Raw genomic sequence first — 18,302 nt, forward strand, 5'->3', positions numbered from 1 at the left:
CCCACATGTACACAATATAGGAATTATTAATAGATAGTTTACACTCTTCTGCACTGAGTTGTCCAATCGAGTGTGTATTTTCCACGACCTCGCGGCCCAGTGCGGACTCCTCCCTCCCCAGCGCTCAGCAGCCACGTGGGACCCGCGGCCGCCATGTTGGAAAGCTCCGCTCTGGGGTGGGTCCCTGCAGCGCACTCGGAGCCCCGCAGCCCGGGCACAGGGCCAATGCCTGGGAAGTACTGCCCTGCCTCAGCCTCTCGTCCACCCTGCCTTTCAGACATCAACGAGTGTGAGCACAGAAACCACACGTGCACCGTGACTCAGACTTGCTACAACTTGCAAGGGGGGTTCAAATGCATCGATCCCATCCGCTGCGAGGAGCCTTACATCCAGATCAGCGATAAGTAAGTCGTGGCTTCCCCTTGGGAAACAGGGACGTGTGTGAGGGGGCTGGGCGGCCTGGGCTACCGCCACCACCCCCCACACATGGTTCTCGATCACTCGCCCAGGCATGTCAGAGCTACATGAAGATTCTCTGGGGGGTCCTCCAACCTCGTTGGCGTCTCTGAGCCACACTGAAAGAAGAGTTGTCATAGGCCACACATTAAGTACATTGAGACACAGAATTACAAGAAAAATCTCATACTGTTTTAAGTAAATTGACAGTTTTGTGTTGGGCCACACTCACAGCCATCCTGGGCTGCATGTGGCCCCAGAGCCACAGGTCGGGCGTCCCTACGAGGGCTGACCGAGACGGGAGGCTGAGCTCACAAACCTCCTTTCCCTTTGATAACGTTGTGCTGGATACACGGGTCTTTTCAGAGCTGGGCTTCCAGCTGTCCTGGACATGGGGACCACGCGGTGGTCTTGTTGGTCTGATCCAGCGGTTGGCACAAGAACCTGGCTTTCTGGCAAGCACTAGGTGAAACAGTGGCCGCCCCTGTCCCTGGACTGTGCTGTGAGTAGCGAGGGCCAGGAGATGGTATTGGAACGTTCTCAGGACTTGAGGGTACTCAGCTTGCTTTGATCATTTCCGGTGCCATCATGTTCAATGTTTTACTAAACCACCAGATGGCAGATATTAGAGCTGAGGGTAGAATTCAAGTGAAGACAACCTCTACAAGCACTAGGGCAGTGTTTTTCTGTGCGTGGTCTACTAGGAGCGCATTGTCCTTCTTTTATTCTCTACTTAACCCCCTCGGCTCCTCCTCAGGACACACACACACACACACACACACACACACACACACACGCTCTCCCTCTGCCCTCCTCTCCACCTGGGCGCACTGACTGCCCTGAGCCCTGGGATGAATTGCACATGTCCATGGTGTCCTCTAGGAATGCAGCACCCAAGGGGATGTGTGGCTTACCAGTGTGTTTCCCTCTCTGACCCAAACTAACAGAAGACAGAGCAGCAACAGGCAGGTCCTGCAGAGACTCCTCGCTCCTTGCTGAGAGCCGTGCTTCTCAGCAGCCCTTTGGAACTGGCTCTTTGATTTCTGGCTCCAGGGCCCTTCCCTGCAGAGCAGAGCTTTGGGCTGTGCTCATGGGCTTCCATTCCCAGTTCCATCTGGGCAGCTCTAGGCTGCCCTTGTCTGTGGCCGGGAAATTGTCCCCGTTCGACCCGAAGCACTGAGCTGGCGTTACTGGTGAGGTCCCTGGAACGCCGCTGAAAATGCTCAGTGACTCCAGCCACCTCTCCCAGGCCCTTTCCTTGTCCAGGTGTCCTGTACTCCTGCCAACCCACACAGCGTACGCCCTCGAGCGTCCAGCCTCCCGGCTTTGGTGCGCACATTTCCTGCCTGTAGCAGGCATCGCCGTCATCGCCACACGGACAGATCTGCCCCGTCTTTCAGATCTCAGCCCCGTGCCGCCTCCTGCAGCTGTTTGTGGTCTTCTGCAGCTGGGGGCCATCACTCCTTCCTCCCACATCTTCTAGGAAACCATTCTTCATGTGACCTGGGACATTTTAATGTGGCCATTTGGCACCAGGGACATTGGACTTGGCAATGTTGATGCAGCCTTAAAGAACTAAACTTCAAACATTCTTTTCCACATTCATGTAGTCAAGCTCCTGTTATGCACCAGACACTGTGCTAGGTGCTGTGGGCATTGCTCTCTTGGCCGTGGAGGGAAGAGACATAAAATGAGCTGTTGAAAGTGAACACACAGCTGCGTCCTGATAGGTCGTAATGGGTGCTGGGAACAGGGAGAACAGGATCCACAGAACAGAAGATGAGGTTGGACCTCGACCTGAGGTCGAGGCTGGGAACTTGTGAGCCCTCCTGAGGAAACGACGTGTGGGCTGGAGTGGGAAGGAGAGTGCAGGTTAATGTAACAGAGAGTGAAGTGCAAGGGGACAGCATGTACGCAGGCTGCTAGGCAGGAGCGACCTTGATGTCTTCAGGGCGAAGGAGGGGCCTGCGTTGCTACAGCCTTGTGAAGGAGTGGACAGTGACTCGAGGGGAGGTTAGAGACATTGGCAGAGGCCAGAGCCCAGGGGAGTCTCAGAGGTGAAAGTGGGCAATTCATTTCCATTCGTCTCACAATGGGTGGCGACTGTGATGTCCTTGAGCCAGGTTGAGACGTGATCTGATTTATGTGACAAAGGGCACTCTGGAATAGGCTGGAGAGGGAGACCCCTTAGGGGCTATCTCAGGGGTTTGGTGAGACAGTGAGACAGTAAATGGGCAATGCGGATGGTCAGACAGAAGTGGCTGGATTTGGGTGGTATTTTGGAAGTAGAACCAATAGGTTTTGAAGATATTCAGTAGACTGGGAGTTAGGGGAGAGTGGCAGACACGTGACAAGGCTGCCTTTCACTCTGGCCACCAAGGCTTGTATCCACAGGTGTCCTCTTCCTGCTGTGAATGCTGTGCCCCAGGGGAGGCTCGGGGACGAGGGGAGAGATGGGAGGTGGTCAGGGCTCAGTTAAGGGCTGTCTACAACAGACGCTTAATAGTAATCAATGGTTTTATGTTATGACAATGCTCCTCCTCATGCTCCAAATTCACTGCTTTGGATTAGAGACATTTGTGTCTATGGTTTATCTCCCCTGGTAGAAGGTAAAACTATGTGAGGTCAGGATCTTATTTACCATTACAATTACAACATGCCTTAAGGTTATGTCTCTTTTTAAATGATAATGTATCGATTATGCTATTACAGTTGTCTCTATTTCCTGCCTTTGCCCCCCTCCACGCAGCACCCTGACTCCCCCAGGCAATGCCCCCACCATTATTCATGTCCATGGGTCATGTGTGTAAGTTCTTTGGCTGCTCCATTTCCTCTACTGCACTGTACGTCCCCATGGCTATTCTGTAACTGCCCATTTGTACTTCCTAATCCCCTCACCTCTTCACCCATTCTCCCCCATGCCCCTTGAATCTGGTAGCCATCCAAATGTTCTCCGTCTCCATGATTCTGTCTCTGTTCTTCTTGTTGGCTTAGTTTGCTTTTTGGATTCAGTTGTTGATAGATTTGCATTTTTTTTGCCATTTCACTGTTCATAGTTTTGATCTTTTTCTTAAGCCCCTTTAACATTTCAATTAATAATGGTTTGGTGGTGATGAACTTCTTTAGTTTTTTCTTATCTGGGAAGCTCTTTATCTGCCCTTTGATTCTAAGTGATAACTTTGCTGGGTGAAGCAGTCTTGGCTGTAGGTCCCTGCTTTTCATGCCTTTGAATATTTCTTGCCAGTCCTTTCTTGCCTGAAAAGTTTCTTTTGAGAAATCATCTGACAGTCTTATGGGAACTCCCCTGTAGGTAATTAACTGCTTTTCTTGCTGCTCTTGCTGCTTTTAAGATTCTTTCTTGATCTTTAATATTAAGCACTTTAATTATGATGTGTGGTAGATGGGCCTCTTTGCATCCATCTCGTTTGGGACTCCCCGTGCTTCCTGGACTTGCGTGTCTATTTCCTTCACCAAATTAGGGGAGTTTTCTTTCATTGATTTTTCAGATAGATTTCTACTTTCTTGCACTTTCTCTTCTTCTGGGACCCCTGTGATGGAAATGTTGGAATACTTGAAGTTATCTGAGAGGCTGCTAACAATATCCTCATTTTGGGGGATTCTTTTTTTTGCTTGTTGTTCTGATTGATTGTTTTTGCTTCCTTATATTTCAAATCATTGTTTCCCTGTAAATTGTTCTTTATTTCAACTAATGTATCCTTCGTTTCTGACTGGATGTTTTTTATGCTGTTGAGGTCCTCACCAAGTTCCTTGAGCATCCTTATAACCACTGTTTTGAACCCTGCATCTGATATACTGCTTATCTCCATTTTGTTTAGCTCTTGTTCTGGAGTTTTGATCTGTTCTTTCATTTGGGCCATGTTTCTTTGTCTCTTCATTTTGGCACCGCTCCCCCCACCCCCATGTTTGTTTCTATGTATTAGGTAGAGCAGCTATGACTCCCTGTCTTGGAATCATGGCCTAATGTAGTAGGTGTCCTGTAGGGTCCAGTAGCACAGCCTCCCCTATCACCCAAGCTGGGTGCTTGAGGTGTGTCCTTTGGTGGGCTGAGTGCACTGTCCCCTGGTAATTGAGCCTTGATTGCTGTGAGCAGGTCAGTGAGAGGGGTTTACCCAGGTGAGTCTGCCTTTGCCCTCCATGGAGGGTCAGTTTGGTAGCTTTGACTGTGGGCTTTGACTTGGTCTGTAGCTGTCCACTGGGTGTGCACGCTTTGGAGTTTCCTGAGTGGTGCAGGCCACAGTCAGCCCCCACCTGTGTTCTGCCTGGGGCCACCCTCCATGGGCTATAAAGCAACCTGAGATGGTTACTACTTGTGCTGGGCTTGGAGATTCCCAGGCAAAGGCAAGCTGTGAATCTTGGCTGGCTGCTGCCAGGCCTGGGGCCACTTAGAAAGGTGAAGTAGGGCTAGAGGCTCACTGAGACCAGCTGTTGCTTCTTTAATAGGATTTAGGAAGTTGTGAAGTATGAACCAAGGCCAGCCATTCACAGGGAAAAGTCACTTTTGACAGTTTATGGGCCCATAATTTGGGTGGGGCAGAGTCTCAGAGGATCTCCAGGGTGGGGCAAACAGAGGTAGCCAGGTCGATGGACTCTCAGATATGGTATTTGCCTGCCAGCTCTGTGGCTTTGTCAGGGGAGTGTTAAGACAAGGGACAGTGTCCTCTGTCTGCCTTTCTGTCTGGGAGAAAGCTGTCCCTCAGCTCTCTCCTTGATGCCAAACACTTTAGTTTCTCCCTATATGTCACTCGTGCCTTTTAAGCTGCTACCCCAGTGCTGGAGCTCAGAGGGAGTGAGTCTGAGGAAGTCCATGTGTGGGTTCTTTAAGGGGAAGTGCCTGGGGCTCCAGAAGTTTCTTCCACTGACTCCATCTCTGCTGGTTTTTGTAGCCAGAAGTTATAGGGACTTACCTTCCTGGCACTGGATCCTTGGGCTTGGGAGGCCTGGTGTGGGGCTGGGACTCCTTGCTCCTCAGATTTCCCCCCTGAATTTTTATCCACCACATGTGGATGTGGGACCAACCTCTTCCATGTCTGTGTCCCTCCTGCCAGTCCGGATGGATGCAGTTTCTTTAATTCTGTAGTTGTTGGACTTCCATTATACTCCATTTCTGATGGTGCTGCGTGATGGCGGTTCTATGTTTTTTTTTAAATATATTTTATTGATTGTGCTATTACAGTTGTTCTAATTGCCCCCTTCATTCCCCTCCACCCTGCACACCCCTCCCTCACCATTCCCCCCTTTAGTTTATGTCCACATGTCTCAAGTTCTTTAGATTCTATATTTCCCCTACTATTCTTGCCCTCCCCTCTATCTATTTTCTACCTACTGTCTATGCTATTTTCTGTACCTTCTCCCCCCTTCTCCTCCTCCCACTCCCCTGTTGCCAACCCTCCGTGTGATCTTCATTTCTATGGTTCCGCTCCCAATCTAGCTGTCCTCTTAGTTTGCTTTTGTTTTAGGTGTGGTTGTTAATAACTGTGAGTTTGCTGTCCTTTCACTGTTTATATATTTTTTTATCTTCTTCTTCTTAGATAAGTCCCTTTAACATTTCCTGTAATAAGGGCTTGGTGATGATGAACTCCTTGAACTTGACCTTATCTGAGAAGCACTTTATCTGCCCTTCCATTCTAAATGAAAGCTTTGCTGGATAGAGCAATCTTGGTTGTAGGTCTTTGGATTTCATGACTTGGAATACTTCTTTCCAGCCCCTTGTTGCCTGTAAGGTCTCTTTTGAGGAATCCGCTGACAGTCTGATGGGAACTCCTTTGTAGGTGACTGTCCCCTTATCTCTTGCTGCTTCTAGAATTCTCTCCTTCATTTTCATCTTGGCCAATGTAATTATGATGTGCCTTGGTGTGTTCCTTCTTGGGTCCAAGTTCTTTGGGACTCTCTGAGCTTCTTGGACTTCTGGAAGTCTGTTTCCTTTGCCAGACTGGGAAAGTTCTCCTATATTATTTGTTCAAATGAGTTTTCCTCTTGTTGCTGTTCCTCTTCCCCTTCTGGTACCCCTATAATTCGGATGTTGGAACGTTTAAAGATGTCCTGGAGGTCCCTAAGCCTCTCCTCATTTTTTTGAATTCTTGTTTCTTCATATTTTTCTGTTTGGTCATTTTTTTCTTTCTTCTGGTCCACTCCCTTGATTTGAGTCCCAGTTTCCTTTCCATCACTATTGGTTTCCTGTCCATTTCCCTTCATTTCAATTAGTTTAGCCTTCATTTGTTCCTCTAATTTGTGAGTAAAATCAACCAGTTCTGTGAGCATCCTGATCACCAATATTTTGAACTGTGCATCTCAGAGGTTTGCTATTTCTTGGTCTCTTAGAGTTATTGGCTCTGGGGCTTTGAGTTCTTCTTGAGCCATCTTTTGGGCTGTTTGTGCCTGTTACGGTATAAGGAGTGTAACCCTAGGTGTTCACCAGGGTGGGGCGACCCAGTTGCTGTGTTGTGACACAGTGTGTAGGGGCAGGGTCAGAGAGGGGCAATGGCAGCCCCCTCTGCTGCTTCCCGCTGCTGGATCCTGCGCGGTCTGTCTCACTGCTCGCTCCTTTGCTGGTTTATCTGCGTGCGAATGTGTGACTGCGGTCAGCCTGCCACCTTGTGCCCTCATTGGGTCCGCCCGTTGCTACCCCACACCTGGGATCCGCCCACGGCTGCCTGTGCTCCTGGGTTGGGAGATCTTTCCTGCCCGACCCCGCTCTGCTGCTGACTCTGCCCCTCTTACTGGTCTGGTTGAACGGTTTGTTGTTGTCGGACTTCTGTATAGTTCAATTTTCTGTGTTTTGGCTGCATTTTTGTTACTGAAACTTTGTTGACTTTAAACTTGGTTATGAGAGGAGGCACAGTGTTTCCACCTACGCCTCCATCTTGGCGGAAGTCTGTCAGTTCTATGTTTTAGTTGTAATTTTGATGTGGTTGTGCAAGGAGGAGGCAAGCCCTGTTTACCTGTGCCGCCATCTTTTCTGGAAGTTCTTGATTTCGTGTCTTCCACAGAGTGAATTCTAAGCTCTTGAAAAGATTAAATCATGCTGCACACCGTCTAAGCTAAGCGTGTCAGAGAACAGAAAGGACCACCGAAGACCTGCCACTCTAATGTAACTTTTCACCAGGAAAATTTCCTTTTTTATTTATAAAAATAAGAAATAAAATTTCTGATGAGCATGTACAGCTGGCAATGTGAAGGACAGTACCTTAGCGACACATTTTCCTACATACGTGACAAATGTGAGGTGTATAGAGAATGTCCCAGGACCAGACTTTTGGGGTTCACTCTCTGAGGTTCACACTCCAGTGCAGGCCACTCTCTAGGAAGCAGAGAGTTCCATTGCATGCTGGAGAGTGTTTCAGCCAGAGCCAGGCACAGAGCGGGCCCACCGGTACAGCTTTGCACACTAACAATGGGGTGGCCTCCTTCTCAGTGCTGAAAAGGGAGAAGCAGGTCCAACCAGCGTCCCGAGAGGGCTTTCCAAGTTCTCACCCAGTCTCCCTTCTCAACAGCCGCTGCTTGTGTGCCGCCGAGAATCCTGGCTGCAGAGACCAGCCCTTCACCATCTTGTTCCGGGACATGGACGTGGTGTCAGGACGCTCCGTGCCTGCTGACATCTTCCAAATGCAAGCGACGACACGCTACCCTGGGGCTTACTACATTTTCCAGATCAAGTCTGGGAATGAGGGCAGAGAATTCTATATGCGGGTAAGAGGGGATGGCGGGCGATGGTCGCTCTCCCAGCGATGATGCATCGTGTTGTCCAGCCTGGCACGTGCTCCTAGAGGCAGGTCCGCGTGCAGCTGGGAGGGGTGGGTGTGAAGAGGGACGAGAACAGTGGAGGGGGGTGAGGACGTCAAGGTGCCGGTCCTCGTCTCCCACGTCTTTCTTCCCACAATTCTGTGGGAGAGGCGTTTACATAGCCTTTTATCCATCCATCCATTTGCCGAATGTTTATCAAGTACCTGTTCTGCACAACTGGAAACGGAGGTCGTAGCAGTTGATAAAACATCCCCAGGCCCTGCCCCCCTGGCCCCTACACTGCGGTGAAGGTAAAGGGGCGCCTCACAGGGGTGGGCTCTGCCGGCGTTGCCTGATGCAGTAGTGGGGCTGTTGAAGTTTAAACCGATTGAAATGAAATAAAATGATAAACTAGGTTTTCCTGTGGCACTAGCCACATCTCGAGTGCTCGGTAGCCACACGTGGCTGCTGTATTAGCTCAGATGTGGAGCATTTCTGTCATCGTTAAAAGTTTGATTGAAAAGAACTGACCTACCCATGCCAGAAAATATTGCAGAGCACATGCCCTAAAATGCGTTTGCTTGTTTGTGAATTCCACGCATGTAACACGGTGCCATTTATATGACTGAGCTTTATGTCCGTGACTTCTGGTGTGGTGACACCTATTTTTTTGTTTTAAAGATTTGATGTATTTATTTTTAGAGAAAGGGCCAGGGAGGGAGAGAAACATTGATGTGCTAGAGAAATGTGGATCTCACACCCCAAGTGGAGACCTGGCCCACAACCCAGGCATGTGCCCTGTCTGGGAATCAAACTGGTGACCCTTCGCCTTGCGGGAGAACACCCAACCCACTGAGCCACACGGGTCAGGGCAGGGAGACCTCTTCAGAGACCACTGGCTTAGATGTTTTTCACATTTCTGTGTGAATTTGGGCACTGGTCCAAAAAGTGGATTCTGAAGCTTCATCTCCAGAGAATCTGGAATTATCTGAATTACCCAGAATAAGTCAGAATATGGTGGCTGAGGCCTGGCACATCAGTTTCCTATGGCCACTGTAAGAAATCACCAAAACCTTGGTGGCCTAAGACAGCAGAAGTTTCCTCTCACGCAGTCCGGGAAGCCAAAAGTCGGACCTTCCTCCCACTGAGCTGCAATCAGCATGTTGGCAGAACGCTGTTCCCTCCAGAGGCTCTCGGCGAGAATCCACTTCCTCTCCTCCTCCAGCTCCTGGCGGCTGCCAGCATTTCTTAGCTTGTGACCACAGCGCTCCAGTCTCTGCCTCCTTGGTCACCAGCCACCTCCTCTGTGTCTCTTATCTTGACCCTTGTGATTGGATGCAGGGCCCACCCAGGTCATCCAGGAGGATCTCTCTGTGTCCACCGGCCTTTTACTGAGTCACACTTGCAAAAGTTTCCTCTCCTTTTTCTGTGACATTTATAGGTTCTAGGACATAGGACCTGATATCTTGGCGGGGGGAGGGGGGGGGCATTACCCAGGAATCTGTTTCTACCAATTACAGCAGGGAGTCCCCTTGAGTCACTGTGGGGAGTGATGCTCAGAAAGACAGGCTGTGAAAGTTTATCCACTGTGGGGGCAGACGGCCCCAGGGCCTGCAGAGGACCACATAGCTGAGCTCTCTACCCCTCCTCTCCCAATGTCCTGGCAGAGTCTTCCAGTGCTTGCCTCTGGGGATGAGCCTGCCTGAAAACAGGGAGGTCTCAGACACAGAGGTCAGGGCAGATTAGAGAAGGTCCCAGGCGCTGGCAACATGCCTGCATCCTCACTGATATGTTTTTGGCAAGACCCTAGCAGGGCCAGGTCCGTGGGATAGCACGGCCTGCCGAGCCAGCATCTGTAGACCAGTGTCGCTGGCTCGAGGGCTTTGGAAGAAGATGGAAGGAGTTGAGGAGAAAGGAGCTTCTGCAAGATGAAAAAGATGGAACTGTGTTTATGTCTTTTCCCCAAACCCTAAGCAACAGCTGTCCGGCAGCATCCCACATCTGGGAGCTCCTGTGGGCCTGCTGCCCGTGGGAGCAGAAGGCTGCCTGCTGACACCTCCGGGCTGGCCTCTCATCTGTACAGATGCAGCGGGCCCCTCCTGGGGGCTTAAAATACCATCTCTGATGCCACCTGCCTCCATTCCCACCCCTTCCTGCCAGCAAAATAGCAGCTCTGCAGAAGGTGGTCTTGGCCAGGCGAGATTTCGCCCACTAAGATACCACCCACTAAAATCCCCCAATGTTCCCTGTGTGGCTGACTTGTAAGAGGCACCCAGGATGGTGGGGGAAGCGGATGATCCTACACATGGACTGTATAGGTGTGAGGGTTCCTTCTGGAAGCTTCCTCTACTGCCCGGATTGTCACAGCAACTAGGGGACCCTTGGAACTCACAACGCTGAGATGTGTGTGGCTTGTGTCCTCTCAGAACATCGGGAAAGCCCCCGATTCTTTAGTATTTATTCAGAGGAGGAGGCCAGGGTGTTGAGGGAATGTGGGGACGGGTGCCTGCTCTGAGAATGCCTGCAGGGACTTAAAGACAGGAAGGTGGTTGCTGGCTGGGACAGCCCCACGGGCAGCACCTGGGAAAAGGGAAGGAGCTCAAGTCAGGGAGCCCGTGAAGAGGCCACAGGGCGTGGGAGGAGGAAGACAGGCAAGGCAGGACTGCCCCAAGTCCAAGCCGCCCAGAATTGCAGCACCCTTCTCAGGAGGGCACATTTTAATTTTGATTTTTTACATGGCTATTTTTTACATATTTAGGGTAGAAAAATGAGAATATCCAGATTAACTCAAAAGTTACAGCGTAACTAGTGGGTTAATATTGGCTTACCCATCTTCCTAATGTTGGCTCGGGAGCCAGGCCGTCCCGCCTCAGTTGCGGTCCACAGTTCACCAGCTGCATGACCTTGGCCACAGTACCAAACCTCTCCAGCCTCCACTTCCTCATCTGTGCAGACAGGGTGGTGATGACAGTATTTACTTTGGGATTAGATGAGATCATGTCCTTGTGCAGCGCCTGGGACACCGAGTGCCTTCTCATCAAAGGACTGGGGTCAGGCGAGGGGGAAGCGTTTGATAACTTTCTTTTCCCTACCCTGCTGTCTTGAGCCCAGGCACCCTGGGCGACACTTCAGGTTAACCAGATAGGGCTCACAGGTGCTTTCGGTTACAGCTGAAGCGTTTCCTCTTCCACATCCAAAGTCCAAATTTGACCTGTCGGTCTCTCATCCAGTGTGAAGGTGGGATGGGGCGTGGTTCTGGAGGAGGGCTTGGCCTCCGTGCACTGTCCTCTTCCCCCGCCCCCACTGACTGGTGCTGCCCCGGACTCATTCTCGGCTGGTGGGGGGGGGGGGAGGCAGACGGCGGAAGGGAGAGGGTGGGGCCCAGGTCTTGGTCGTTGCCATGGTAGGCAGGTGTTGCTGGGCTCCCTGGGCCAGAGCCTCACATGCTCTTGCTTTGGGTGGATGTTTTGTGGGATGTTTGGAGGTTTCCCTGAGAACTGAGCACTGACCAGTCCCTGGCGTGGGCGACAGGGCCTCTCACCCCTCTTTCTGGTGTTACGTCCAGCACAGACTTTCTGGGGGCAGGGTTGCCACCTCACCCCGGCAGGCAGACCTCGCATCTGGGCTTCAGGACACCAGCAGCCAGGTCCCTGCTGCGGCTGCTGTTGGCTGGGGTGCGAGGCCGCTGTAGGGCTCTCTGGGATTCCCCAGGAGGGAGTCGGATACTGCCCTCTGCACCCTGAAATGGCAGGGGACCCACACGTCTGAACAGTTCTCTTGAAACCCTCTCTTGCTTGAGATGGGGACTGGTACATGTGTTCAGTACATGTTTATAGGTTGGAAGTGGTCACAGAGGGAGAGAAACGGATCTGGCGTGGGGCCGCCGCTTTCCAAGTCCTGTAAAACAGAACAGACACCACCCAAGTCCTCCGCCGTGCTCAACAGCTGCAGGCACTGTGCCCAGGGTTTTCCCACAGTCCCATGTGCAGGACCTGCCTGGCCAGCCCACTTTACAGAGGGGAGCGCTGAGGCACCAAGTGGCTAAGTAATTGCCCAAGATCTCAGTCGGGAGGCCCCAGAGCGGGATTCACATCTGATGGTCTGGCAACAAAATCTCTAGACATACTCTTGTAGCTCTGTTTAGGATGTCGGGTATTTTTACTTACTCTTCTAGCTTTGGGGTCCCGGCAGAAGTTGAGAAGATGGGAAAGTCTTCTGTAAGTCTAGTAACAATGGAGGGTATCCAGGAAACATTAGTTACTATTGCATTGATGGGGTGGTTCCCGCTGCTGCTGTTCCTGCTGTGGTTAGGAGCCTGTGAGCTCCGGGGCCCTGGAGGAGTCGGCAGTGCTGCCCACAGGCCTGGAGCGTCACGTGGGAGGGGGGCTGATGGCTGCTCAGGCTGTCCCACCCTGAGGCTTACTGGTTATACCACAGACACTCAGGAGAACTTCATCTCACCCAGCAGGCAAACCCCATTTATGTGCACATGCACACACACGTGCACAGACATGCGTGTATGTGCAAACACACACACCCATGTGCGTGCACACGCTCACACCCCCACTTGTGCCTGCACTCGCACACCTGTCCCTTTCACAAGCCCTAGTGGCAGTCCGTCTCACCCTGAGCTCTAGATGGAGGACTGGTGATTGGTTTTGGCCAGTGATGCAGGGACATGACTGGAACCAGAGGAGGAAGCACAGTCAGGGGGTTCGGACTGTGCCAAAGTGTGTTCAGCCCATAACGCCTGTGGGTCAGGTGGCAGGGCCAGGGAAGCCAACTGGCCATGGTCTGGCTGCTTGCTGTGCATCAGACAGTGCTGCCCCACAGGCTGGTTCAGAACAAAGCCAAGCGTGTGGGAGCAGGGCCAAGAAGTCATACTCAGGTGTGTCGTTGCAGCCCATGCCCACTGTGGGCAACTCCACAGGCACCTGGTGCTCATTCCTTCTTCCTTCACCAACAGCGGTTCGGCACCACCCTGTGTGTGGCTCCAGGTAGGCGTGTGCACTCAAGGACAAACAGGCCACGGCCTCTGCCCTTGACGAGCCCACACTAGAAGGAAGGGAGGGAGGGACAGCCACACTTACAATGCAAAGGGGGGCTATCAAGTAGAGTTACTGCTGGGGGCATCGGGAAATTAGGAGGCATCCAGACCTCCCCGTAGAGCATGGTGGTCAGAGCACGATTTTTGGAGCCAGACCCACCAGTACCATGTGCTAGTTGGACGACCTGCTCGGGGGCACTTAACCTCCTCACATTGCGGGGCGATGAGGGTCAGATAAGAGATGTGTGAAAGGCCGTAGCCAAATGCCTAGTATCAGCCCCTCCACCGCTTCTACTCACCTCCACCTCCATTATCATTATCATCACTCATCCCCCAACAGGCGTCCCCACCCACCACCTCCACCACCATCACCACCATCATCATTTTGCTCTATGACCACCAAGTCCACCAATGACCAGGGGCTCTCAGGGTCCCGTTTCATTAGTGCCCTGACTCTGCCCTAAAAGCTGAGTGAGCAGTGTGGGGGCGCTGCCCTCAGCTCCCCTGGCTGGCGCGTGAACCCTCCTCGTGCTGCGGGCAGGCCTTTCTGAGGCCACCACAGATCTCGGCCTGGTGGGGATCCAGTTCCCTGGCCTCTGAAGTTCCTTTCAAGGAGGAGAGACAACGAACTTCTCATACTCCGGAGACTTTTGCTGGGAAAGCCCAGAGAAACAACCTGGAAGTTTCCAGTTGTTCTACCCTGCTCCGGGCTCTGCCTCTCTGCCTCGAGAGGGCGACCCACAGCTCCGGGTTCTCAGCCCTCGGCCTTGGTTCGTGCCAACAGCGAAAGCTGGTGGGATATTTATACATGTAAATGCTGTATTTCCCTGTGTGGCTTTGCCCCGAAGACCCGGCCCGGGGCTCTAGGTTTTGCAAGAGTTGACAAGGAAGTCCGTGAGCTCCTCCGCATGAGCAGGTGCCAGTTGCGTGGGTGCTGACGTGAACAGAGGGAGCTGATGCCAACAGGAAATCGGGTCAGTGGACAGTGGAGGTCTCAGTGCCTGGTCGACACCTGTCTGCCAGCCCCACCCTTGGCATACCTGTGGAGCTCTTGGGGCGTCTAGAACTTTATAGGGAGCCCTCCCCTGTGGAAATGGATAAAACACCCAATGTGGCCAAGTTTCTTGATTTGCAGGGCCCATTGCTTTGTTCCTGGGCACAGTGCCAGGCTCTGCAGCTTGTAGGAAGCAAACCCTCGTTCCCTCATGCTGTGTCCTGTCCAGGGGTCCGCTGCTCGGCCATTTCACGGAACCCCAAGCATCTCCTCTCCTTAAGGGCAGGGCTGGGAAGACAAGTAAAACTCCAGTCTCCTCTGATAATTGGGCAATGCCGTAGGCCGGGGCTTGGGGTCAGATGGAAGCCCCTGAATGAACTCCCTCGGCTCTGTCCCTGGCCAGCTGGGTGAGCCTAAGCAATTGTTAACCACACTGGGCCTCAGCTTGCTTATTTCTAAAATTGGGAAATAATGAGACACCTTTAATGTGGCAGCCAGGGTCTGTGCTTTTGTTTATTTATTTTAAATTGTTATGATTTTAATCCTCACCTGAAGTTACGTTCATTGGTTTTAGAGACAGACGAAGGGGGAGAGAGCAACATCAATGTGAGAAACACCCATCAGTGGCCTCCTGTGTGCCCCCACTGGGAATCAAACCCGCCAGCTAGGTGTGTGCCCTGACTGGGAATTGAACCCACAACCTTTAGGTGTAGGGGACAGTGCTCCAACCCACTGAGCCACCCGGCCAGAGCGGGGTCTGTGCCTTTAGATGAGCACTTCTCAGTTGTCACTGTGCCCACAAATCACCTGGGGATTGTGTTAACTACAGATTCTGGCTCAGCAGGTCTCCGGTAGGGCCTGGGATCTCGCATTTCCAACAAGCTCCCTGGTGCTGCCGAGGCTGCTGGGCCAGGGACCCATGCTCTGAGTAGCAAGGCCTCCCCGGGTTTTCATGAGGATTAAACAAGCAGGTACGCAGAGGGGCCAGAGGAGTGCCTCACCCCTGGTGGGTCTCCGCTGATGTCAGTCTGCTTTCCCTCCCACCTCGGAACTTTTGGGAAAAGACTCAGTGGAGAAGAATTGTTCCCACGAACTTATTAGGACCGCAGCGATAGGGTCGCCAAAGGGAGCTGACAGCGGGGTCCCAGTGGGGGCTGCCCGTTGCCACCTTCCGGAGGCTCATCATCGAATTTCAGTCACCTCAGGCGTCGTCGAAAAATCCTCTGAGGCATAAAATCCTGGAATCGGTGCCTGGAACTGTTAGTTCGAAAAACGTGTCTGGGGTGTTTTGGAGTCTGTTTACCTAGAAACCACTGATGTGGCACAAACCCTCATTGCAGAGCTGGGGCCCCAGGGGATGAAGTGACAGTTTTAGGTCACTCAGTTCCATCACTTATTTGTTCTTTCATTCGAGATGTATTTACTGAACACCTGCATGCCAGGCACCACCGTGGTGTTTAGGGGACCCAGTGGTGACAAACCTAACCCTGATCCTGGCTCTGTGGAGCTCATGGTCTAGTGGGGACCTAGCCGTTGGATGTGGGCCACGTAAATAGTGTGGACAGTGGTGCATGGTAATGACTACTTTCCATTCTGTGCAGAGTAGTAGGTGCAATGGCAGAAGGTTGGGGGGGGGGTGGAGGGAGGGGTGACTTCCATCGAGGGAGGAAGGGGAGGCTTCTCTGAGGAAGTGATGTTTCTAGGTAAGACCCGAAGCATTAGCAGGAAAGAGCCGGGTGGCGTGTGGGCAAGGCCAGGGAGCTCTTGGCACCAAGGGGGTGCCAGTGTGACCGTAGTGGGGAAGCGGGAGTGCCCTGATTAAGGCTGCAGAGGTGGGCTGGGGCCAGACCACCCAGGGCTTCTACTTTGGGGATCACGTGAGAGACCATGTGTCCCGATGGACAGCCGTCTGCTTTCCTTGCCTTCTCTGCTGTTGGTGACAGCTTCTGGGGTCAAGCTTACCCTTCCCCCTTAGGTTGGTCAGATCTTCTCTAACAAGTGTCCCGGGTTCTGTCCGCAGCAAACGGGTCCCATCAGTGCCACTCTGGTGATGACGCGCCCCATCAAAGGGCCCCGGGACATACAGCTGGACTTGGAAATGATCACTGTCAACACCGTCATCAACTTCAGAGGCAGTTCTGTGATCCGACTGCGGATACACGTGTCGCAGTACCCATTCTGAGGGCCCAGGGCTGGAGCCTCCGACACTGCCTCTCAACAGCGCCCAGGGACAGGAAGAGACGAGATGAGAGGGAGAATGAGAGCGAGACAGACGTCAACGCCATTCCTGCTGAATGTTTCCCAAGGAGACAGCCCGCTGTCCTGACCCCGCCCATATTATCATAGACCTGGTGTCCCGAAGGGCGCGCTGGCCCCCGTTTCCACAAAGCAGTTATCGAAAAGTGTTAATTGGCACCCTGACCTGAGGTCAGTGGTGATGTTTGGAGCCCTTCAGTTTATCTTATTTTGTAAAGAGAATAGCGTAGGCTTGCTGGGTCCAAGTCCATGTTCAAAGACTGTGAACAGCGCCCTCTCACCTCCTCCATGCCTTCTCTCTCTCACTCGCTGACTGCTGCTTCGCGAAGGCCCCGAGAGCTCATGCGGATGCTGTGTGTAGCTAGTTTGCTTCTTGTATGTACAGAGAAGGCGATGGAAAGAAACCACTGCGGGATCTAAGGGTTTTAAAGAGTCTATTTCAAAACCGTGTCTGGTATTTTCAGCCATAAAAGAAGTTTTAGTTCTCCTGAAATTTGTATAACTATTTAATCCTTTATTTTTTGTTCATTTTGAGTTTTTTTGTTTTTGTTTTTTGTTTTTTGAAATAACAAGTGGTAGAATTCCTTCAAAAGGCCTCCAGGCACGTGTTATGTTCTTCCCAAACCCAGTCTCCTCTCCGTTTTAGCCCAGTGTTTTCTCCGAGGACCCCTTCTTCATGCTTTCTTTGGAATTTTTACCCAACTGGGTTAGAAGGCAGAGGTCTCAAACTGATTAAATATTTGAAGAGATTTTGCGTTTGGTTCATTTTGACATCCTAGGTGATTCAGCACTTGCAGTCGGTGCTAGCTGCCTTTCAGCCTGTTTGCTGTACTGGCTTCAAAAGCTCTCCAGAGAACTTGACCTTCGTCACTCGGGCAGGTGGGGGACAAGAGAGCAGAAACCGGGGTGGAGAAGTTAGGGGGAAGCACCCATCCTGAATTCTGTTTCATTTGATTAGAAAACTGTCAGCTACTCTGTTATGTGGGTTGTTTCCAAGGACTTTTTCCAGAGCAGGAATCTATTCAAGTCCCTCTCAGTCGGTGGTCCCCCACCTCGCCTGCGGAGCGGGGGGACCAGTGGGGTTTTTAAGACAAAACTGATTTCCTGGGCGTCACTCCCAGAGACTCTTATTGAGTTGGTTGCAGGCAGGACCCAGGCATCAGGAATTTTTAAAACTCTAATGAACACACGGAGCTGAGAGCACACGGTAATGAACACTATGAAGAGAGGGAGACCACCGTGGCCTGAGTTCAGGCCACCTTGCCATCCACATCTTTTTTTTTATTAATATATTTTACTGATTATACCATTACAGTTGTTCTATTCCCCTCCCTTCATTTCCTTCCACCCGCACACTCCCTCCCCCACCATTCTCCCCCCTTAGTTTATAACTACGTGTCTCAAGTTCTTTAGATTCTATATTTCCCCCACTATTCTTGCCCTCCCCCCTATCTATTTTCTACCTACTGTCTATGCTATTTTCTGTACCTTCTCCCTCCTTCTCCTCCTCCCACTCCCCTGTTGCTAACCCTCCATGTGTTCTTCATTTCTGTGGTTCCGCTCCTGATCTAGCTGTCCTCTTAGTTTGCTTTTGTTTTAGGTGTGGTTGTTAATAACTGTGAGTTTGCTGTCCTTTCACTGTTCATAGTTTTCATCTTGTTCTTATATAAGTCCCTTTAGCATTTCATATAATAAGGGCTTGGTGATGATGAACTCCTTGAACTTGACCTTATCTGAGAAGCACTTTATCTGTCCTTCCATTCTAAATGAAAGCTTTGCTGGATAAAGCAATCTTGGCTGTAGGTCTTT

General features: G+C 51.6%; 1 protein-coding gene across 2 annotated transcripts in view; it reads left to right on the plus strand.

Moving 5' to 3' along the window:
- The window catches only part of FBLN5 (fibulin 5), a 75,366-nt gene extending 58,124 nt beyond the window's left edge, over window positions 1–17,242 (plus strand). For both annotated transcript variants that reach the window (XM_037031230.1, XM_037031229.1), the window contains exons 9-11: window positions 278–404; window positions 7,968–8,163; window positions 16,258–17,242. In XM_037031230.1, the coding sequence (XP_036887125.1) occupies window positions 278–404; window positions 7,968–8,163; window positions 16,258–16,419 (485 nt within the window). In that variant the 3' untranslated portion in view covers window positions 16,420–17,242. The remainder of the gene's footprint in view (window positions 1–277; window positions 405–7,967; window positions 8,164–16,257) is intronic.
- The last annotated feature ends 1,060 nt before the right edge of the window (window positions 17,243–18,302 follow it).

Source organism: Sturnira hondurensis, unplaced genomic scaffold (genome assembly GCF_014824575.4).
Source record: "Sturnira hondurensis isolate 20B ecotype Veracruz unplaced genomic scaffold, ASM1482457v3 Scaffold0021143, whole genome shotgun sequence".
NCBI classification, from domain to species: Eukaryota; Metazoa; Chordata; class Mammalia; order Chiroptera; family Phyllostomidae; genus Sturnira; species Sturnira hondurensis.